At 35.8% G+C, this 24,573-nt stretch overlaps 1 protein-coding gene across 1 annotated transcript in view; it reads left to right on the top strand.

Moving 5' to 3' along the window:
* The window catches only part of LOC145670497 (uncharacterized), a 144,444-nt gene that overhangs the window by 92,769 nt on the left and 27,102 nt on the right, over positions 1-24,573 (top strand). The window contains exons 4-7 of the mRNA XM_081739229.1: positions 3,477-5,124; positions 8,276-8,328; positions 10,952-11,153; positions 22,856-22,972. Of these exons, the coding sequence (XP_081595355.1) occupies positions 3,477-5,124; positions 8,276-8,328; positions 10,952-11,153; positions 22,856-22,972 (2,020 nt within the window). The remainder of the gene's footprint in view (positions 1-3,476; positions 5,125-8,275; positions 8,329-10,951; positions 11,154-22,855; positions 22,973-24,573) is intronic.

The raw sequence follows: 24,573 nt of genomic DNA, 5'->3' as shown, positions 1-24,573 counted from the left end.
CTATACTACTTCCTTACTTTATGCTATACTATATCCTTACTCCAGTGTTGGGTAAGTTACTTGTAAAAATGTAACGCGTTACAAGTTACTTTACTTTCTCTTAAAATGTAACGCGTTAGTAACGCGTTACTTGCCCCCAAAAAGTAACTGTTACTTTACTTCGAAAGTAACGCGTTACTAACGCGTTACTTTTAGGTCCGAAACTTTAAAAATGTGAAAAAAATATGACTTCAATTTTCCATACTACTATTACTACCGCTATTATTATTATTATTATTATTATTATTATTATTATTATTATTAATTATAATAACACTGTATATAAAAAGCAAGGTAGGCGGTTTGTATTTGAATACTAAAAAGATAGTTGATTGCCAACCTCGGTAGTCGTGAAGTCTAGGAGTCAAGGACATTGTTCACGAGCTTCTGAATTTGGGTTGAGGGTCTAGGTTGAGTATTCGGGCTCGAGCCGAACACTGTTAAAAGTTATAGGGCACTGGGCAAATATCTTCAAAACTGCTCGGCCCGGGTTTAGAATTGTCAACGACTCGAGCAGCTCGGCTCACAGCTCATTCACTATTGACGATAACCGAGAAGTAAGCCGAGCCAACAGCTCACCCAACCGACTCGGCTAGAGCCCTTGTCTCATTGAGCCGAACCGAGCAAATGGCTCATCCCTACCAAGCCGAGCCAGCTCGAGCCATCTTCTCAGTTGAGCCGAGCCGAGCTGAGCTTGTTATAAAAAATCTCTTGTGGTCTCGTTATCGAGACGAGACGAGATGCAAGTAGTGTCCCATCTCGTGAGCAACACTAAAAGTATTCCATATTACTGTTTAGCTTACATTTTTCATGGCTTTTGTTTTCCAGTGTAATCAGGCCATGATTTCAAGACGACTTAAAACGAACGAGCCATTTATCAAACTCGACTGGACTCGAAACTGGACGCAAAAAAGTTTTTTTTAAAAAAAACTGAATCGGCTCGGAATTCGACTCGAGGATATTACCCTTGACTTGACTCGAAACTCGACTTGAATTCGAGTCGAGTCGAATTTTAGCTTGACTCGTGCTCATTCCTATGCGTTAGAAAAAGTGGTTGCTTATAATTATTCTGCTAAACTAATTATATAATAATAACAATGTTGTTATGTAAAATTAAAAATAAAGAATATAGAGAAACATTACACTACTCTATAATCAACGGGACTCTAGGATAAGCAAACTGATCTGAAAGAACTCCAATATTACATATCATCAGCAAACTATTGTCTAGTGATAAGGTAGGTCTGCTCATCAAAACAGTTTATTCATATTAACCCCTTACTGTAAATTGTTAATTATGGCATCCTAGTTGTTGATAAATATTTTCCACCGGGGCACTTCAGACACTTTACTTTTAAATTCTGTCCACCATCATTCTCAGCTCTTAAGAAAAAAGTATTCTTTCAAATGTTCGGACAGTAAAATATTTTCGTTCTCCATCTTTATAAAAACAACACCAATTAAAGTAAAATAGAGTACCGGTATCATTGCACTTCTAGTTCACTCACTGAATGCATTGATTTTGAGCTGTCAAAACCTACGACAAAATCTTCCAGGTGATTGCAATCAGTACACGTGATTTCCCAAAGGCTGTCCTCATCTTCAAAAAACAGCAAGTGGTACTACAAATTTATCTCTTTCTCTGTGTGTCTGTGACTGTCGGTCACTGACATACGTAGTTCATGCTCGATTGTTTCATTCTGAGAAATTCACTTACAAGAAAGAAACATTTGTTTAAAAAAAAAATACATATATTGTAGTTACTCATCCGAAATGTAACGCGAAAAAAGTAACGGAAACTAGGTACGTTACTTAAAAATTTGTAACGCGTTACCGTTACAGTTACTTTGGAAAAAATGTAACGCGTTACTAGAAAACGTTACTTAAAAAGTAACGCGTTACAAGTAACGCGTTACTTGCGTTACGTTACTTCCCAACACTGCCTTACTCTATGCTATACTACTTCCTTACTTTATGCTATACTACATTCTTACTCTATGCTATACTACATCCTTACTTTATGCTATACTACATCCTTACTCTATGCTATACTACATCCTTACTCTATGCTATACTACTTCCTTACTTTATGCTATACTACATCCTTAATCTATGCTATACTACATCTTACTTTATGCTATACATCCTTACTCTGCTATACATGCTTATTCTATGCTATATTACATCCTTACTCTATGCTATTACATTCTTACTCTGTGAGACAGACTCTGTCGTTCATTTGCTGAAGTATCTGGCGAAGAAGCAAGTCGAGTATAATCGAAACGTCCATCTATGCAAAGTTTCTACTGTAATTTGGTTTCTCCAGGAGAAGGGGATAATACAACAACAATTTGTCGTCAAATGAGAGGTATTGGGAAGTTTCACAGGCCTACACAATGGCTGTTGCTCGACAGTTGCAGAAAGTTACACAGACGTGCACAAGGACAGAAGTTTGTGGCGACAGATGACCTGATGATCTTGAACATGTGAATCACAGTTCGTGAAAGGTCACTTTGAAGCAGGGCTGTGCCGTGGGGGAGGCGAGCGGGACAACGGCCCCAGGCGCCAAAGTAAGGAGACGCAAAATCCGAGAGGAAAAGAGAAGAGACATACAGTATATAAAATGGAAGGAAAAAGGTAATAAAAAATGCTCAAATTCAAACAAAAGCAAGGTTTATTTTTGAAAATTTTCTTATGCTTTGCGCCAACCACTGTGGCGCTTCGCGGCTGGTCTGCTGACCTCACTCATATGTAAGGAGGGGCCGCCGTTGATACTCTCGCCCAGGGCACTGATTTTCCACGGCACCGCACTGATTTGAAGATCAGTTCACTATGACACTGTGATCGTGGCGAATGGCAACAAGAAATTGTGCACAAAGTTCACCACAAATCAGGTTCAGTTCTCAGGCGGAAACCTTCTCTGCGGAAATCATAGAAAAGCTAATGTCAAAGCATGATAAGTGTGATAAATGCCTTATTCGCAATGCAGCTATGCAGACAGGTAGCAGAGGATTCTACCTAAGCTTTGTATAGAATAAAATTTCCATATTCATTCCATTCTTTACTGGCGATTAAGACATATCTCTCACATTTGTTGGAACATTAATTTTAAGAAATCTATTAAGTATGTTCATCAATTATATGCTTTCCTTCATGAACAATTATTTCATAATACTCAATTTTGTATTTTCTTACGATCCCTTGCGTATATGGATCACATATGTTTAGAGGAACACAGAGATTAACACTAAGAGTTATGCTAACATAATATGCATACTTTTTATGGAAGTATTACTAAATACTATTCCGATTAAAAGCATTTTCTTGTTTTGTAGCTACATAAAATAATTAAAACATTCCAACTATAAGTTAGATTGACGCCTTTTTGTATAATTATCAATATGTAATTCCAGATTAAGGCTTTTATTTGTTGACAGGCTGAAGCAGCAGCAACTGCCGAAGAATCTGTCGAACAAGTGAGTGGCGAAGCGGAAGCTCAAGACGAAAGCGAAGAAGAAGCTGCAGTTTCTGGTGAAGGCGAAAGTGGCGAAGACGTTCCAGCCGAAAGCGGAGAGCCCACAGCATCAGGTGAAGTTGTAAGTGATGAAGATACAACTCAAGCGTCCCATGAAGATGACGACAGCGACGGTGATGCCGAAGCGGAGGAAAGCGCAGAAGAAGCAGCTCGACGAGCGCGAGGGGCTGAAAGAATAGATTCAGATGAAGAAGGACAATCAGAAGAAGATGAAGGTCAAGAAGGGGAGAGCAAAGAAGCTGCGGCAGCCTCTGACGACCAAGACGAAGAAAGTGGGGAAGGACAAGCAGCTTCCGGTGAAGAAGGAGAGAGTGAAGGAGCTTCTGAAGAAGGAGAAAGTCAACAGGTTTCTCCTGATGATGGAGAAAGTGTAGAAGGTGCAGCTGTTTCTGGTGAAGAAGGAGATACGGGTGAAGATGCAACTCCCTCTGGTGAAGAGGGAGAAAGTAGAGAAGCTACAGCTGCTTCCGATGAAGAAGGTGATAGTAGGGAAGTTGCTGCCGCCTCTGGTGAAGAGGGTGAAAGTGAGGAAGCTGCAACTACCTCTGGTGAAGGGGATGAGAGTGGGGAAGCTGCAGCTGCTTCTGGTGAAGGGGATGAGAGTGGGGAAGCTATAACTGCCTCTGGTGAAGTAAGTGAGAGTGGTGAAGTTGCAGCTGCCTCTGGAGAAGAGGGTGAGAGTGGGGAAGCTGCAGGTGTTTCTGGGGAAGAGGGAGAAAGTGGAGAAGATACTGCTGAATCTGGTGCCGAAGGAGAAGGTGTTTCTGCAGGAGAAGGAGGCAGTGCGGAAGTAGCTGGCTCCGTAGAAGGAGAAAGTGGAGAAACTGCAGATGCTACTGATGAAGAGGGTGACAGTGGAGAGGTTGCTGCTGCCTCTGGTGAAGAGGATAAGAGTCGAGAAGCTGCTGCTGCTTCTGGTGAAGAAGGAGAAAGTGGGGAAGCTGCAGCTGCCTCTGGTGAAGGAGAAAGTGGAGAAGCGCCCGCAGAATCTGGTGAAGAGGGAGAAAGTGGGGAAGGTGCAGGTCTTTCTGGGGAAGGGGAAAGTGGAGAAGCAGCTGCAGCTTCTGCTGAAGGAGAAAGTACAGAAGCAGCTGCAGCTTCTGGCGAAGAGGGAGAAAGTAGAGAACCACCAGTAGACTCTGGTGAAGAAGGAGAAAGTGGAGAACCTACAACTGTTTCTGGCGAAGAGGGGGAGAGTGGGGAAACTGGAGGAAAGACTGGTGAAGAAGAAAGCAAAGAAGCAGCTGCAGCTTCTGGGGAGGGAGAAAGTGGTGAAACAACCGAAGCGTCAGCTGAAGGAGGGAGCCAGGAAGCACCAGGAGAAGGTGAAAGTGTGGAAGATACTGAAGCTGCTGCAAGAGAAAGCAGAGAAGCTCCTGGAGAAGCCAGTGAAGAAGAAGCTCAAAGCGGCGAAGCAGACACAGGAGTCAGTGCAGAATCTGAGGGTGACAGGGGCGCAACTGTGAGTGGTGAGGCTGAGGGAGAGGAAAGTGAGGGTGAAAGTGGTGAGCAGAAAACTCCAGAAGGTGAATCCGGTGAAGCAAGTGAAGGTAAGCATTCTATCTACGTTGTATTACTTTTAATACAAGTAACATGATTATGACTTATTATTATATATATATTCCACATTTATAGTCACCAGCAACAATTAGTATACACCCATACCTATTTTTTTTCTCAATTCTTTTTAAATGCACCTATTAATTTTGATGTAGCTTTCCTAGATATAGGCAAAAAATAATTTTCTGCACAGTATATTGAACTATAATCCAATCGCTCTTTTTAGTCGGAACTTTCTGGCGAAATAATTGGAAAAGTGTGTAGTACTATTGTTCGTAGCTGATTATACAAGTGACTAACTCAAGAGTTGAGCCCTATGACTGTTTACAAAGTTTCCCAGGCGTCTTCTAGGTTATGAAATGACCTGCTTAACTAGCTTCATAAGCATCTGAATTTTAAAACACCCCACAAATGTTCATTACAAATATTTTATAAATTCATTTATAATATGACTATTAAAGTTGGTATGAATACTGCATCATTCTAACTTTAAACATGGTTATATATGTATATTTTTTATTAAACCTGGATTAGCAGCCTATTTTAACAGAAAATATTATACGGTACACTAACATTTGTGTTGTACATATACAGTACAATAAAGAAGGGAGTAGAATCTAGTTTGCATATACTGTTATAACTTAGGGGAAAAGAGATAATACGGACTAAGTAGAAACATATTAATAACCCGTTTGGTTTCCACGATATATCATTGTCCTCATGAGAAACGTTGATCAAAGTTTTATTTTAGTTTAAATATGACTTTGAAACTTTACTGTTTTTATGGGACATAGATTAGAGACATGGAGTAGTCTAGAACGAAACTTGCACGTTCCATATATCTTCAAACCGCATATATGTATGTATATATATATATATATATATATATATATATATATATATATATATATATATATATATATATATATATATATATATATATATATATATATATATATATATATATATAATCTCTCCTTCCATATAGGATGAGAACAGGGTTCAGAGGACATATGGTCCAATTGGCCTGTCAGACCTTAATAAAATTTGCAGTCCTTGATACCCTAAGGAAGATTTTTCCTTTTTTCAAATAAATATAAAACATATTACTTAGGGAAAGAGATCGAAGTTTTGTGGTGTAAGGTGAAGTGGATCGTCTAAATTTTCAAATTCTAAAAATGGAATAAAATGAAATCTTGGAAAAAATGAAATGAAATCTCTGAGTATTACGTCCCACAGTTATGCTGGTTAGGCTAAAAGAGATGATGATTATAAGAAATAAATGAAATGGTGGAATGAAAAAGTGGGAGGAAACGGGAGAATCCCGAGAAAACCCACGAGCAGGGTGTTTGTCCACCACGAAGTCCACACGGCGCGAGCTGGGATCGAACCAGGGACACCAAGCACCGGAGATGAACGCTCTACCATTGAGCAACCGCGCCCCCTGTGAAATATTGGAGTTTTACCTCCTACGATTATGCCAAACGTGTTCAAATTATTAGACCCAACATTATGTTTCTGAATATTTTATTGTTCTACAATATTTTGTCAGAAAACGCGTTTGAACTTAGTCCAAATTACTGCTCTGTAACGCTGTTCTAATTTCTTGTGGTCATGACACATGCTTTTCAATATCAATAAAATAAATGCCTACGTGACATTCAAATATAGTTACTATAAAATGTGTATATCCAAATTAGAAACAAAAAATGAAATGGAATACTTACAAGAAAATTATTTCTCATACAAAGATTAACATTTCTTATGTAATCCCTTATTCTTTATTAAGTCTTTTATCCTTTGTGGCATCCTACGTACTGTTGAACGCTTTGAATGTCGTTAACTTCTTACGACAGCAACCACAACACTTCAGACTGTAACTTGTTGATAGGAACCACAATAGCTATCTACAACTGAAACACCACTTTCAGAATCTCCCCCCCCCACACTAATACCATCCACTGTTCAACGGTGATATCACCACTTCAATTGTACAGTAAACAAATAAAGAATCCTATATTGGTGGTTTAACCATTAAATTAAATGTTCTAGAACTCTGAAATTAGGACTCCTACATCAATTTTGCATTTTTTGACTATGAGTCTAATAATTTGAACACATCTGTGGATTGTGTAAATCTTCTTCAAATCCAAAAAAAATGGAATGAAATGAAATCTTGGAGTTTTACGTTCCACTGTTATGCCGGCTAGGCTAAAGGAGACGGTGATGATAAGAAGTGAATGAAATGGTGGAATGAAGAAAATAGGAGGAAACAGGAGAACCACAAGGAAATCCTCTCACATGGTGTTTGCCCACCGCAAAGTTCACTTGGCGCCTGATCAAATCCAATTTAACATCCTAAATTAGATCTATGATTTCAATCCAGCATTTTGCTCACGCCAAGTATACTTTTTGGTGGATAAACACCGCGTGCGTGGGTTTTCTCGGGGTTCTGCCGTTTCCTCTCACTTTTTTCATTCCACAATTTCATTCATTTCTCATTATCACTGTCTTCTTTAGCCTAGCCGGCATAATCGTGGAACGTAAAATTTAAAGATTTCATTTCATTTTTTTTCCGATGCAGAATTTTGTTTGAAGTGCGACCATTCTCCGTTCGCTATGCAAAGAAAGAGATTTTAAGGAAAGAAAATTTGTCTAACTTTCAAGGACAGCAAATCCTGCAGGTTTTAATTCATTCTGGTCATTGTTAGAAGTACTACTTCTGTTCTTTTGTATGTGAAAGGAGAGATGCCTTAAATTTTTATTTTCAATTTTAACAGATATGTATTAGTACTGATTAAAATTGGAATAATTCATTATTTTAATATCCGAATGGTCGATTCCTCGAATGTTCGAATAATATTCATTATTCGAACAATTATTTTTTTGAATAATTCCTGGAGTATTAAAAATGAATATTTGAACATTTGAATATTTGAATAACAACAGAAAAATAATTAGATAATATTCGTAACAGTTTTGACTGTACTGGTATGTGTTCTAGTTTAATCCAATTTAGCAAATCATTCTACGATGAGTCCAAGAATCGATTCCTAACTGTGAAATAATCACTGGAGTTATTATTGACTTTATCAATACAAACTTTTGATGATTTGTTCTAATAAAAGTGTTTTGTTGCAGAGGAAGGAGGCGAAAGTGGCGAAATCACAGTTCCGGAAGAAGAACTAGCACAGGTACAGACTACATAATTATCTTTTAGTTGTATTGGTCATATCAGTATCCCAGAACTTTTATTAGAATGCATAATGTTCTAAATTTCACTGTCGTGTTCAGAATTTTTAATTGTTTCTCTTTGTCAAAGCATCACCTAGCCTACTATTTTCGTTAAATAAACCTTCAATACTACATGGAACTTAGACCACTGGGCCTAAGTTCTATGTAGGTTAATAAAAGTTAAACCAAATGACTTTTGGTTTGTTGGTTTGGAGATTAGGATCTGTTTTCAATATATCAAACCTGGACCTAGTTTAACGAGAAGTTCGAACCGAATGAAATCCTACCAGAATCGATTCCCGCATTGAGGGAGTGTATGCTTTCTATATAGTCACAAGAAAACTTAATTTCCCATTTTAGTTCAAGATGATGATATATGGATAAATTCAAAAATTTCAGAAAACAAATTGAAATGTACTTTAAAAGCCAAAATTATCCTCAAAATTATTAATTGTAGAAAGTGAAAGAGGTCATGATATATGGAATCATTTCCAAATGACGTTCATTCAATCTTTGGAACTGCATTGCCTTAAATAAATGTAAAATATGACTCCCCCCCCAAAAAAAAATCATGTTAATAAATAATAGTATTAGAATTCCAACAATGTATTACTATCTTTATCAAACACATTATGAAAGAAAAATTAAAATGCTACAGGTTACATATCCAGAAAATAAAAGGAGGTCATTTTAAAGAAACAACCAAACCTTTTCTTTTATTTTTATCACCAAACAGAGGGGGGAGGTAGTGTATAGAATTAGATTTAAAGAATATGAAATAAATTTCTTAGAAGAAACAGAAAAGAGGTTAGAAGAAAGGACTAAACAATACAATAACAACATTGGATAGAAGAGGAATAATAACCCATTATACGAGTAAGTGGGAGAAACAAGACACTAACTAGACTGGGAATATGTGAAAAAGGCTAGAAAGGGAAAGAAGAAACATTTATAAGAAAGTGGAAAGAGATGGAATAGATGCGAAGAGGAGAGGAAGAGAAACTGATAAATTGAAATAGTGAGCTAAATATCCAGATTTGTGGAAAAAGATTATGTAGCAGAAAAAATAACGCAAGTGTTCTCCTAATTTAACCTTCAATAAGGCTTTCTATCGATAAAATGTTACAAAACTTTATTAGAAATTGATGTATTTATAGAGTAATGCAGATTTGCTAGTTAAAAGTTTAAATTTGTTTTAAAAAAGTAAAATTTTGGATCACTAAAAGTTGAGATCTGTATGCAATTAAGAGTTAATAATCATGAAGGTTAAATCTTTGTTAAAGTTTATACAACAAATGTCATATTATTAGCCGAACTCAATCTTGTAAGAAAGTGGTAAAAGAAATGTCATATATTTTAGCTGAACTCAATCCTGTAAGAAAGTAGCAAAAAAGAAGTATATTGGTAGCCGAACTCAATCTTGTAAGAAAGTAGCAAAATAAATGTCATATATTTTAGCTGAACTCAATCCTGTAGAAAAGTAGCAAAAGAGAAATATGTTAGTAGCCGAACTCAATCTTGTAAGAAAGTAGCAAAAGAAATGTCATATTATTAACCGAACTCAATCCTGTAAGAAAGTAGCAGAAGAAATGTTACATTACTAGCCAACACAATCTTGTAAGAAACTAGCAAAAGACATGTTATATCATTATCCGAACTCAATCCTGTAAGAAAGTAGCAATATTAGTCAAGCAGCAGCTTCTTATTTACAGTTATTACATGTATCCACATATAAGCAACTCGGAAGAATACAATAGTAAGCGCTACCTCTTGTGAAGAGTTGTCAGGTTGAATGAGCTGGGAACGAACCACAGAAGAGTATGTAGGTAGTTCAATTTAGGAAATAAACCTAAAAATGGCAGGGGAAGCTTGTTTGGTATGTGCCATTGCATTTAATTGCGTAGGAATGTTTAACATTCTTTTCTAAATACTCGAAAGTTAAAAACATGACATACCATAGTGTTTCCCTGAGCCTCTTATATAATTATCAACTGTAAAGTTACCAGCTTCTTGTAGACCTAAAATAAACATGCGACTTGTTTTGTACGTGTTAAGTTTTAATGTTCCTATAGAGAACCAAGGGTATATGAGACGTGAAACTAGAGTTTTATGTATGTTCAAATCTACATCGACGGCGAAAGTGCAAAACCTCGTAACTAAACCAAACTTTTCAGGAGAGCAAAAAAACTGTTTTACTTTCAATTTTTTCTACTTGGAAACACTGTTATAATTCGAGATAACACTTTTAAATGGTTAATAAAGTATTATCTCGAATTATAACAGGGTTTCCAAGAAGAAAAGGTTGAAAGCAAAACGGTTGTATTGCTCTCCTGAAAAGTTTGGTTTTGATGAGTTACGAGGTTTTGCACTTTTGGACGAATAGTTCAACTAGAAAACGAAACTGTGTCTTTTGCGCTAAATGAAATAATGCTAATCATATATAAATGCTGGAAATCACCTCATAGGGATTCAGTAATTCTCCCCTCTATTTCTCCTCATTTTGTGAAAACACAAACATAACTTATGATATAGTGGATGAGGAGATAATTCTTTTACTTATAATTTTGCTGGTTTCTGTTCCAGGAAATGGAAGCTCCCACCGAGCGTCGAACTCGTAGCCATATTAGAGATATTTTACGACTGGACGAGATGGAAGAAATTGATCTCATACTTCAGAAAATTGTCGATTCCACTCTGAAAGAGCTGAAGAAACTATACGACAATGCAATCAAGCCTTTGGAAGTGTTATATAAATATCGGGACCTGAGCAACAGGCATTTTGGAGGTACGTAGGCCAAAGTATTGCAGGTAGTTGTGTAAACAGAAAGTTCTTCTGAAGGATGATTACTTTTTTTTTTTTTTTTTTTTTAGTTGGGAGAACGGACATTTTACATACTAAACATGAATCAAAAATTGGCTTTCAGAATATGAAAATATTAATAACTCATTATATCTAGCTATCTACCTATCTACATATATGTATTTATTATTATTATTATTTATTTATTTAATATATTTTCAACATTTGACTATATTTAGGAATTGGTATTAACAGTGCGTGAAGTTACAAAAAATGAAATGAAATCTTTGAGTTTTACGTCCCACGCTTATGCCGATTAGGTTAAAGGAGACGGTAAGGATGAGTGATGATTGAAATGGTGGAATGAAGAAAGTGGGAGGAAACGGGAAAATCCCGAGGAAACCCACGCACACGGTGTTTGTCCACCACAAAGTTCACTTGGAGGGGGCTGGGATCGAACCCGGGACCCCAAGCACCAGAAGTGAACGCTCTACCACTGAGCCAACGCGGCCCCCGGCGTGAAGTTAGAATCATAGGTCATCGGAAATATTCATAAGAAAACAAAAATTGCTTACGAAGTTTATTTTACGGACTTTGCGTTTACAAGAGAAATGTATATAATAGATTTAAAGAAGAATTTTAGGAATGATAAAAAAAAAATGCATCAAAAGATTGCGATCTTGGGCAATAATTAGTTCTTGGATCAGGTACCACAAAATTTTTGGTCGTGCCCTAAATTGAGTTTTCGTATATTTACGGAATAAGCACACCATACTAAGTTAAGTGATATCTTGGGTTTGGCTACACTATATGAAGTTCTCCAAATATAAGGTGAACAAGAAAATTCTTGATTGAAATAAGGTATGTTGCAAAATTATACGAACGATGCAAATGTGACATAACTTTAGTAAATGCATGTCACGGATGGAATACATGATATGTAGAGATACACAAGGAGGATATGTATATAGACCATGGTTAGTTCTCTCATTTGCACGGCTAATGAAATTTAAAACAAAAAAAAAAAAAAAAAAAGAAAGAAAAAAAAAACAATCAAACCAACACGATATTAAATGTTGCAAAATGATACGAACTCAATATAAAAGCTACTTCTAATGGCCAATAAATGACGCGTTTCGTAACACCAACTTGAACACTCAATCAAACATGCTGTCTACCAGCGTTTGCAGCAGAGTCACATCAATTTGATTCCATGCAGCGATGATGGCATCCTGAAACTCACGAACTTTCTTGTACTGGGTACCGTTGGCGTACACTGAGCGACACAATATTCCCTATAGATTTTCCATCAGGTTTATGTCTTTGGAATCGGAAGGCCAATCAAGGACAATCACACCTTTCTCCCGAAACCAATCCTTGGTAGTCGCAGCAACATGGATAGTGGCATTGTCCTGTTGGAAGATCCATTCGGGATCAGCAATTCGCGCAGCAACTGGCAACAAATTGTCTGCAAGTGTTGTTTGGTACGTGGTTGATGTCCCACGAGATGTAGGAAACGAGGTTTGTTGTACTATAATAACCAAAGCCCCCCACCTACACCATTGCCGACTGTCTTCCTTGCTGTCGCTTAAAGAATATCTGTTCCTCCTTCCGCAGATCGTGCCAATCGTATCACCAGCCGTCTGGACCATCAAAATTAAATTTCTTTTCGTCACTGAAGATGACACGACGCCAGTTCTGCTTCCAGGTCACATGTGTCTTGGTCCAATTCACTCCCGTCGCTCCTTCTGCAGAGCAGTGAGTCGTGGCTCTCGTTTGCACTTCTTATATCGGAGATGATTGCAGCGTTTCACATCTCTTGATAAGCTAGATTTATGTACACGAATATTAGGGTCTCGTGCCAACTGTGTAAAGGACATTCCAGCACAACTTAGCTATCGAACAACCTGTAGTTCCTGTTGTTGCGTTAGTTTATGCGGCTTTCCTGATGATTTCTTTACTCCATACCGCATCCCAAGTTTAAGAAAGTTGTTCACGACACAAGCACTAAGCCCAATTCAACGTCCAATTTCATTAAAAGATACACCTTCTTCATATGTTACTATTTGCCCCTTTTCGCAGTCAGACAGTACTTTGCCACGGCCCATTATGCTTCTCTTACTCGCCACCTCACTCAGACGTCGTTGCTGTAGTACACTACCTTACACTTATATCACTCGTCTGTTATACATCTCGCCTTCTCGTCCAACGCCCTCTATGTTCGTAGCAGCGACCTAGGTATGTGTTGTTACGCTAAACATGTCTGCGTTCGTATCATTTTGCAACACTTCTCTTGGACTTTTTTTTTTTTTAATTTTCGTTTCGCCCTGTCGTTTCTACGTGTCTATTTCTACAATACCTGTTATCGCGTAACATAAATAACACACTGTGTCATTCACCCTCACTTCCATTTTCCGTTTCCTTTCCGATCACATAATATGACGATATTTTGTATCGTTCGTGTCATTTTGCAACGATACAACTTATATTGGATCTTCGATCAGGGGCCACAAAATTTTTGAATAGTCCCGAAATCGAGTTTTCTTATTTCTTTTTTACGGAATAGGCACACATACTGAGTTAAATGATAGCTTAGATTTGGCTGCACTATATGCACTTCTCCAGATATAAGGCGTAGAAGAAAACTTTTTGATTGACATATTGGATCTTATCATGCATTTTGGGATCAGGGGTCACAAAAGTTTTGAAAACCCGAAATCGAGTTTTCGTTTTTTTTTTTTTTTTTTTTAATGAATAAGTATATCACATTGTATTAAGTGATAGTTATGGTTTGGCTACACTACATGTACTTCTCCAGATATAAGGACTACAAGAAAATTTTTGTCTGAAATATATTGTATTTTTGATGCAAAAAACACTTCGAAGAAAAAATGAATTAAACTAAGACAATTTTTTCAATAGTACAGTAATACACTTGAAATTTTGTATATTCAATTAGGCAAATGCCAGCAATAAAGTATATGACTAATTTGAGTTGTTGAAATTTGTAACGCGTTTATATTTATCGTTCACAGTTATAAATATTTCTCACTTCCTATATGCATTACACAAATGTAACAAACACATAAAGACTCAACTTGAGATCAGATGTTATTTGGTTGGAGGCTGACCTCCGTGTACCTCGTGACTTTAGCTATTTTAATTTCAAGGAACTCACAAATTTAATTAAAGGGCCTTTCCGTTTGCAAAGATGTGAACAGACTTTGCGAGACATTTCTGAAATTCATCTCAAATGTAGAAGAGGCTATGTAGATTCTATATTCCAAAAACAAATTGTCCTAAAATGGATGAAACATAATCAAAAGAAACACGAAACATGAAATTTAAATTCAATGGAAAATCAATAAAAAAAATTAAGTTATCCACATATCTCTAAAACTATAATAAGGAGATGGCTAATTGAAAGCTTATTGCAAAAACATAATGAAGGGCTTAAAAGCGATGTATAGCACGTAAGATAAATATAAATAGAACATTGTCAAAAGTCAAGTTGTTTGAGTAAACTCAATAATAATGATAAAATATATTGTAATAATTTGTGTAGGTAGAGACAATAATGATCCAGGGTCCGATTTATTTTATAAAAATACAAAATAGTCTTTGTGTCCACTATTTGTATCTCCCTTGTGACCAATGGTGAAGGAAGTATCGTTTCATAGGGAAACCTTTTCGCTCATGACAGCCACCCGGGTGCCTTGTAGCGACTTCAGGTTAGGGTCCTAGGTGATCTCCTCGGCTCATGGCAGCCTCGTGAAGTATGGTTTGTATTGGGGAATCCCCTTCGCTTCAAAGCAGCCTCCAGAAATGTTAGGATAGCTAGAGCTCCTTCGTCCAGTGCGACCTCCAGAGCTGTTATGGGTTGGTGATCAGTGGTCTACTAATACCTCCAGCTCCTTTGTTTCCTCTTTTATAGGCCTTCTTCTGGTGGCTTGTCCTCTTTCGGTTCCCACCGTGTTGATCTTCGTGTCTTACTGTTCAGCGTATCGTCTGCTTGTTTGTAAATGTTAGCAAGTGTTGTCTGTAAACACGTGCTCATGTTGAGATGTGGGGATCCTTACAATATGATTCTTCTGCGAATTACCCATTGCGCTCTACGCCAAGGTTATGTACTTGAAATATGTCACATCTGGATTGGGAATCTTCAGACTCGATTTAGCACGCAACATGACTTTTGACATGATCACGTAACACAGTCTAGTCCTTATGGTAAACCGAATAGGTCATTTAGGTAATTGATATAATCAATATCATCTTCTGATGCCTTCTGCTAATATGGGAAACATTCAAAAGAAAGGAATGAAGCACAAAGGGTAAAAGGAGGTGTTTCAGTTGAAAACATGGCTTAACAACAAAATTTAATGCATTAATGCGCACAAGATCATACAATGATTACTGTAAGTAAATCGAACTATTAATCGAAAATGCAAGATCACACGATAGTACGATAAACAACATAGAAATAAGACAAATTGACAATGTTATTGATAGCGGTTTTTGTACGTCAATCAAGGGCTTACACAAGACGGGTGCATTTTTACGACTAATGGTTTGTTATGTAAATCATCCTCCGTGCATATTTTGAATACTCCTCCTCCTCCTCCTCCTACTACTACTACTACTAATACTAATACTAATAATAATAATAATAATAATAATAATAATAATAATAATAATAATAATAATAATAATAATAAATTAAATACTGAATCGATAATAATTTGTGGATCTTACTACAAACTGCTTTTCTTGTAATGGCAGAAAATATCAAATGGCTTATCTTGGTGTGGTTGAAAACCATCCACCTAATCCTATACAATTCGCCATGTAATGTATGTAAGATTAGCAGCAGTTGCAAGTACATATCCGGCCCATGTTACAAACATTAAAGAAATTTATTTCCAAAACAGTTGAAATTAGTTAATGTGTATAATCAGAGTCTTTCCTCTTGAAGCAGTTATCCGCAGTGTCAGTAGAAACTAAAGACGGGATAAAGCAGGAATGACAGATAAAAGTTACGAAAAACACAGTGTTATACAACCATTAATCAGCAGTTAGTGCTTTGCTAGACCATGGACTCCACGTCAAGCTTGTGTAAAGTAAACTTATTCAAGGATCCCTTTCCAAACATTTCAATATATAGTTACGATTTCCAGTATCTACTTTGAATCAATATAGATGCATACTATACACTTCCAAGAAGTGTTCTATTATTATTATTATTATTATTATTATTATTATTAAATTTTAAATAACAAAATATATTTCCTGAAAGAAACACTAACGATTCTTTCAGGTAAGAATGTATTTTTCTTGTTTCCATATCTCTGTTATGTGATTATTATGTATCTATTTTTCCTTTCTTTGGTCTGAAAGAGTTATTTGATCTTGACTATTATAATATTCACTATGAATGTTGAACAAGGCGGCGCTAGTGTCGCTAGTTTTGTATTTTTTGGGTGAGCTACAGAAGAGCGATTAACAATTAACTGCTCCATAAAAATTAACAATATATAAATAAATAAATAAAAATAAAGTTTTTAGTAAAACAATCCATTCTTAACCACTAATTTACTGTCTGTGTAATTCTGAGATGAAATACTTACATGTTTTCAAAATCAATATAAGATTATGAACACAAAGTTGTGAAAATTTATTTTATAAGCCTGCTGTTCAAACCTTGTTATCGTAATTTATCTTGAGATTGAAATTGGCAAGATTCTCTTTCGAGATGGGGGACGTGAAAGAAAGGAGGGGAAAAAGGTAAACAATAAAATAAAATAAAAACAATTTTGAAAAGATGCTTCCTTTTTTTTTAAAAAAGATAACAAATAAAATGAAACAAAACGTACTGAAAATGAAGAATAATTTTGTTTTCAAGAAAATTATTACTTCTTAAAAGAATATTTATGCATGACTACAAGGAAAAAGCATGGGGAACGTTCTTATATACAATTACTTCATTTACATGAGAATTTATGAATTTATAAACTGATTGTATGTGAGGGTGCTTCTTATGCTTTTCGTTTTAGTCATGAATAAATCTACTATTAGGGAATTCAATTAATGCATGACTAAAAGGAAAACATGAAAAGCACCTTCATGTAAAATCATTTTATAAATTATTAAATTCTCATGTAAATGAAGTAATTGTATATAAGAACGTTCTCCATGCTTTTCCTTGTAGTCATGCATAAATAAATAAAAAAATAAAGAATTCTCTCAAGAAGTAATTTTCTTGAAAACTGAGTTATTTTTTGTTTTCAGTACGTTATGTTTTATTTTATTTCTTAACATTTCTTTTTTTTTAAAAAAGAAGAATAATATTAAGACTTTTTAAAAATTTTATTTTACTTCTTCTCAACTTATGCTCTACGTATTCCCTTTTCCTGTTTCCATCTATTTATAGAATTACTCTTCATTCCCGACTTTCCCTAACACTTCATCATAAAGGGGCCGCGGTGGCTCAGTGGTAGAGTGTTTTCCTCAGGTGCATGGGGTCCTTGGTTCGATTCCAGCTCGCGCCAAGTGAACCATGTGGTGAACAAACACCGTGTGGGTGGGTTTGCCCGGGGTTCTCCCGTTTCCTCCCATTTTCTTCATTCCACCATTTCATTCATTTCTCATCGTCACCGTCTCCTTTAGCCTAACCGGCATAACCGTGAGAAGTAAAACTTAAAGATTTCATTTGATTTCATTTCACTTCATCATAGACATTTTATTCATTTTAGTTATGTTTTTCAAGTAATTTTTGTTTCAAGCCCATGTTTTCGAACACTTCTAGTTCCATTTTTCGTTGCTCTTACGCAACGTCGACGTTTCTGGGTCAAGTACAAAATGTTAAGGTAAGTATTTATTAGGTTCTTTCCGTAATTTTTAATTAGTGATCCACAAAGCATGCTTTTTCTTCTTCCTAAAGATGATTCTTGCAAAGTTTATCTGTACCTTCATTTGTTTTTGGTTTTTTGGTCTTCTCTAGTGATGCTCCTTAAGTACATTAAAATTCTGAACACTTCTTCCATGTGATTTCCAAATTTCGCAGCATATTTTTTTCGGTAGTCATAATTGGTAAAAATTTAGTCATTATTTTTGTTAACTTTATTTATCAACAGCGAAGGAATGTAGGATAAGACCTACAATTTAAAGTGATGTCTGAACTGTAGTGCATTCAATGTTCTCGCACCGTTAATTGAATCCGAGACTTTCCCTTTGCAAGCACCACTGCCAAAGTCAGATAATTTCAACCAAAAGTTTCGAGTTTGGTTTATTGAAATCCTAGAAATTATGACAACTTAAAAATTATAATTCTCCCACATCAAGAAGTCAAGTTCCAAAGCGTTGATCAACCTCTTGCAAAATTCTGTCATCCATTTCTTTTACACAAACGTGATTTCTTCACGTTTAGTTCGCATTTTGAGTGACGAGTCTTGGACTTTAGTGTGTATGTGATTTGTTCATTGTTTAATCTCATTAACAGCCTTTATAAAGTGAGATACAGCATTTCTTGTTTTAGTGGCATAAGTTTACTTTTCTTTCTATTAATTGTACAGAACGTCTACATGTGACATTATTTTACTGAAAAATGTTAAGCAATGGATACATTCATTACGTTCTAAATAACGCCACAGTTCAACAGCCACATGAAATGTTTGATCCTCCCGTAACAATCCTTTAACTTATCTTTGTTCTCAAAAACAACTTGGCAGTAGCTGATTAAAATTTCACCTCGTGACAGAAACAGTAGACATCTGCTTCTAATGCAAAAAGACATCGTGGTGATCGTGAAAAGAAGGGGAGAAACGCTCGGTTGTATTTAGCTGCAGGTTGCATAATCAAATGTGGTTGATATACATAACAAACAGCAGAAGCTCGGCCTCTCCCTGAATCGCTATAAAGATTGTTAAGTAACTGTTTTGTACTCTGTTAATAAATTCTAAATTCTAAAACAATGAACAAGGTGTGAACATGGATACTGATTTCTTATATTTAATTAAACTCCACTGGACACATCATTATTTAAGCTCCATGTATTATTATGTTCAGGCTACTATTTTATAAAGTTGATCTTTGAACAGTGGGATTCACTTCATTTAAGATTCATTACACAAGAGCATCTGCATTTATCTTCAAATCATTTCCGCTGATACACCTTAATCTCGTGACGAAAAACCGACCTAGTTGTTTCTGACTGCAAACGTCTGTTGTTTCGCCTATCAGTATTACCACAAAGTCTGCTTTTTTCATTACTTCTTTTATTGTTTCACGATTCACTTCTAACGTACTGTCTAAAAGATCATTTTATAGAAGTTTTATTTGCCCCTTTAAAAACTTTACTTGATTCAAAATATTCCTTAACGGTATTGTCTAAACTTCTCACAAAATTCATCAATTCCCGAAACACGACACGATTATCATCATCATCTGTCTCAGCGTACCCTCTGCAAGCCAGCTCGAAAGCATCAGAAAACTTAATGCAGTCGATAATTTTAGACAACACATATCGACACTAGACAACACGACTTTTCCACTTCGTGATATTTCAATTTCTGAATATCATATTCTTGGCTTAGTTATGATGCTACAATATATTTAAATTGCCTAAAAATTGAGATTATACGTGTTATGAAAATGTTCAGTGTTATTACTGTGCTGTTTAACGTAATTGTTAAGATGTAATAGATTGCCTACACCTGTTGTACTCCATGAATCACTATTGCCAAAGAGAAGCCAGAGATAATAGAAGAAAGGATTCCTGATCCTATAACCACAAATCCAAATATTGTTATAAACGTTCCTGTTAAAATTCCATTATATACACACATCTTTTTCTACCTACAGATTTTTGTGCAATATTTAAATTAGAAATAGGTCTTTCTAGTAATTTTACTTGAAATTTTCCTTCCAAAATTTTTCTATGGAACGGATTTTGTAACATATAATCAGCTGAATTTATTTCGCAGCCATACGATGTATCTTCACTGTATAACATATCTTCCTTGGACTAGTGGTGTGGAGGTACAATCAGGAGTACTACACTGAGTCACTTACGTGTGGGAAAGCCAGACGTAATGGAGGGTGCCTAAAATGGGTGACTGTATCCTCAAACTGCAAAGACAAAAGTTACTTCAATCAGTACCTTCCAGCAGCTCAGCTTTAGACTGCATATTAAAGTTTGCTGCTAATACGAGCATTGTTACAACTTAACTTACGTAACAGTACTGGATAAAGTAAATACGAATTTATAACACATGCCTAAGAAATAAATAAATAAATAAAATAGTACAAAAACACAAGTTGTAATAATTCTGTAAATTTGTAAGGAAGCTACCATCATGTATGTACCGCCTTAACTGGCCACCCATAACTATTACTGTGCTCATATATTTAAAAAGTATTTTCAAACATTTTTCATTTTCTACACGGTCTTCTTTCACTACGTCAATCATAGATTTAACAATTTTCTAGGAGTAAATCTCGTAGTCTAGGAGGTAATGAAAGAAACAGTACTCATGCATCAAATGACTGCTTGCTAATCACTAGACCAGGAATGACGACGGTTGATAAGGAACTCCAATGAACCTGAAACACACCATTTTATCATTGCAATCACAGATTTTTGTAATTCCTGAATATTACTTTAACTTTCAAGCTTTCGACTCTTATCTGGAATCATGGACATGGACGATAAAGACATGAAGAAGATATAGAAAAACCTCACGGGGAAAAGATATTAAATGCAACTGACTTACCAAGGGAAGAGCGATGCTGGCACATATTGTCAAGTTTAACGGAAATACGTTAAATGGTAGTGATTCAAATTTCAATACCAGGGTGTCTACTAAAATTCCAAAATGAAATTTCGTGCTTTTTCGTGACGTTTTCGTGACCAAACCATAAAATTTCACACTTGCTCAAGAGCGAATATGGGTGCGAATTAGACCGAATTCTCATGCATCCGATAGAAGCGTGCTTTGCTTGCGATTTGGTAGCGTGTAACGCCGACCATAGACATTTTCGGTGGTGAATTTTGATTTTTATACAACAAAATTTTCCAGTCTGTATTCATATTTGTACAGATAAAGAAAAAATCGTATTGCGAAAGATATATTTCCTGAGTTTTTCTTGAATTTCATGACCATTTTCTGTTTTCGTGACTTTCTTGACCGATAGACACCCTGAATATTCGTGGATGATGCGGTGGCTCAATGGTAAAGCGTTTACCTCTGGTGCTTCGGTCCTTGGTTCGATCCCAGCTCGCGCCCAGTGAACTGTGGTGGACAAACACCGTGTGTGGGGGTTTTGTCGGGGTTCTCCCGTTTCCTTCCACTTTCTCCATTCCACCATTTCGTTCATTTCTCATCAACTCCGTCTCCTTTAGCCCAGCCGATATAAACTTGGGACGTAAAACTCAAAGATTTCGTTTCATTTTCAAATTTAAATACCATTTTGTCGATTTGCGCGCTCGTTTGTTCTTTAGTGGAAGGTTGCCAGCTCATGTCGGTACTTTTGTTGTTATGCTAATGCTGTGCCAATTTTGTTATTATTACTTTCCATACATAACTTAATCAACCCTTGTCTAAATTTAATTTTGGTCTCCTTCAATTTTCAAATACGAATCTGTTTATTTAATCTTTGACCCCCGTTTCATCAGACTTGACACCAGCCTTTCCGCTTTGGAATTCCTAATATATTCCTTGGCCTTGAAATATTTTGTTTATTTATTTATTTACTTATTATTTATTAATTTATTTATTTTTGGTTTTGCCTTTGTAACTCCCATGACAACTGCATTTTATTTCATAAATACCGAACTTACCATTAGGATTGTGTAATAACTCTTAAATTCGATGATGTTCTTTTGTAAGGTGTAGGAGGGTTTCAGAGATGTACAAAAACCGTATTGTGTATGTACTTTATTCAACGTAGCTGTCAATGTAAGAAAGCTAGGTAATTCCAAAGATTTTATAATTCGTAGGAGTTTCACATCTATCGAAATATAAATCTCTTCTAACGTGGTTAGCAATTGGACTGGATATCCGTTCATACTACCTACCTTAAAAAAGAAAAAAAGTAAATCTATATCTACAAGTTTGTTTTTAAAGGGGTAAGTTGGATGGCACATAAAAAGAAATTCTTCCTAATGTTTGGTTTGGTAGTTTCAGAATGATAATCTTTATAACGTATGAACTGTGTTCCGGCTGTAGGCTTCAGGTTTGTGTGAAAGGGCAATTCCTATGTTGTTTCGGGAGCAAAAAAAGTATTGAGTGCTCTTTCAAACTAATTAAATGTAAACAAAACAAAACAAAACAAAACAAACAAAAAAAAAAAAACATTGCTTTTAGAGAGAGCTCTCTTATTAATGCAAGCGTTTTCGAAGCGGGAGATTCAAGTTCGATCCCCAGCGCGAGCTCATGTGGTTCAGACTCTTCAGACTCTACATTAAGCTGTAGGGCCACATCTCATATAGCCACGGGTGTTGAAAGCGACGTTAAATTTTAATAACGCAAGAATGTAATTGTTTTTAGTGAAGCTTCTTTGATTACCTAACATAAATATGCAGATGAATGAATTACAATATACTTAGCACAACCAAGTCTAAACGTCTAAAAATGTGAATACTTATAAAGTATGAAGTATATAACAATAATACTGAACATGTTTTGTTTCAGATCCAGAAATCTTTTCGAAGCCCCTCATTCTCTTCATGGGACCATGGAGCGGAGGGAAATCAACAATCATCAACTACCTCATGAATTTGGAATATACATCTCTTGCATTAAGAACTGGTAAGTGAAGGCAATAACTTCGTATTAAAAGAGTGAGTCGAAAGTTTTACAGCAATTCAGGAAACACTTACTTTTTTATATGGTGCGTGGAAGGGATAAGGAAAATTTATGTTACCGATGTCCATATTTTATTTTTACTTATTTATTTGTTACAGATTCATTCAGGGAGGATTCAAATTTTTCTTCCAATGTCCAAAAAATAATACGTAGTTAACTGAACGATGAGGATTAAAAATTGTCATTTTCTCAAAAATGGCTCTCAACACTTCATTTCATATTCAAAAGTAAATATTTTATTAATAACTTCTACCGGTTCTTCGCACGGGGAGAAGACTTTTCGTTGCGAACATAAAGGCTGAGTTTAGGTTTAAACGGCATCGGAAGTATCACTGTTCATCTCAGCGACCCCAAAAACTATGGATTTGACACTAATATCACTCATTTTCGATCATTTTTATATATCTTCCCCCGCCCCTCTCCTATGTTGCACCGCCAAAGTGATACAATAAAAAAAAAATCCTAATCCCGAACCTCATCTATGTTGAAAATTTGATTGAGATCTTCGGGTGGATCAAGAGTTATTAAGTCAGAAACATAGTCACTTTCATTATTATATATATATTGATTTTTATATATTCCCCTTCCCTTTACCCTAAGTCCTACCGTCAAAGTGAATATATAAAATAACAGGCCCGAACGTCATATACGTTGAAAATTTTTATGAGATCAGTCGTATGGTTCGAGAGATTAAGAGTCACTAACATAGTTACTTTGAATTTTATAATATAGATTTCTCCTAATAACTTCACAGTAAGTAGTTTATTTATTAAGGGAATTCTCTTCACACAATTCCAAAAACAACCATTTCATAAATGAATATCTGTAATGGCTGGAGCATGATATAATTTTAACTGTTGGTGCGTTGCCCGTCCTTTTTATTCCGAATTATGTGATTTAATCAGTGTTCGAAGTGGGAAAAAAGCAGAGTCGGTATGTTTTATTACGATTTTGACTCGGCATACCGGATATGTAAATATTACAATACAGTGAGGGTATATTGTCTAAAAGATTGCATTTCTATTTACATAATGACTGGAGACCATTGGAGAGCTTCTCTGTAGTTACGGGGAATGGGGCATGGAAAGACTTTGATCTCCAGCCAATAACTTCCTGAAAAAATATCCCCTTATGTTGTATTAAAGAGAATTATGCACGAAAATGTTCAAAAACCGAGTTTTTATCTTAACAACTTCCTGCGGGAAAACTCCCGGCCCCGATTCGACTGAGGAATATTCGAAATCCCCGGAACATCCGCCCCTACAACAGAAAACCCCTAAATCTGTCCATGCCCAAAACACGACATATATATGCATTAAGACTAAAAGACACATACATAAGAAAGAAAAATTCAATACGGGACATCAAAATATAAACTTGATGAACTTTGAAGACACCTCATTTTAAATGCAAAGATGGGAAAAAGATAACAAAAATGTTGGTGTTGTCAACTAAAAAAATTATTTCTAAATAAGAAATAAAATATTTTTAAGTGGAAAGCTATTCGTCAATTAGTGTGTATAAAAATGGATTTATTAAAGGTA

This window comes from Thermobia domestica, chromosome 14, assembly GCF_964235325.1.
Source record: "Thermobia domestica chromosome 14, izTheDome1.hap1.1, whole genome shotgun sequence".
NCBI lineage: Eukaryota > Metazoa > Arthropoda > Insecta > Zygentoma > Lepismatidae > Thermobia > Thermobia domestica.
This window is presented reverse-complemented; position numbering and strand designations above follow the sequence as displayed.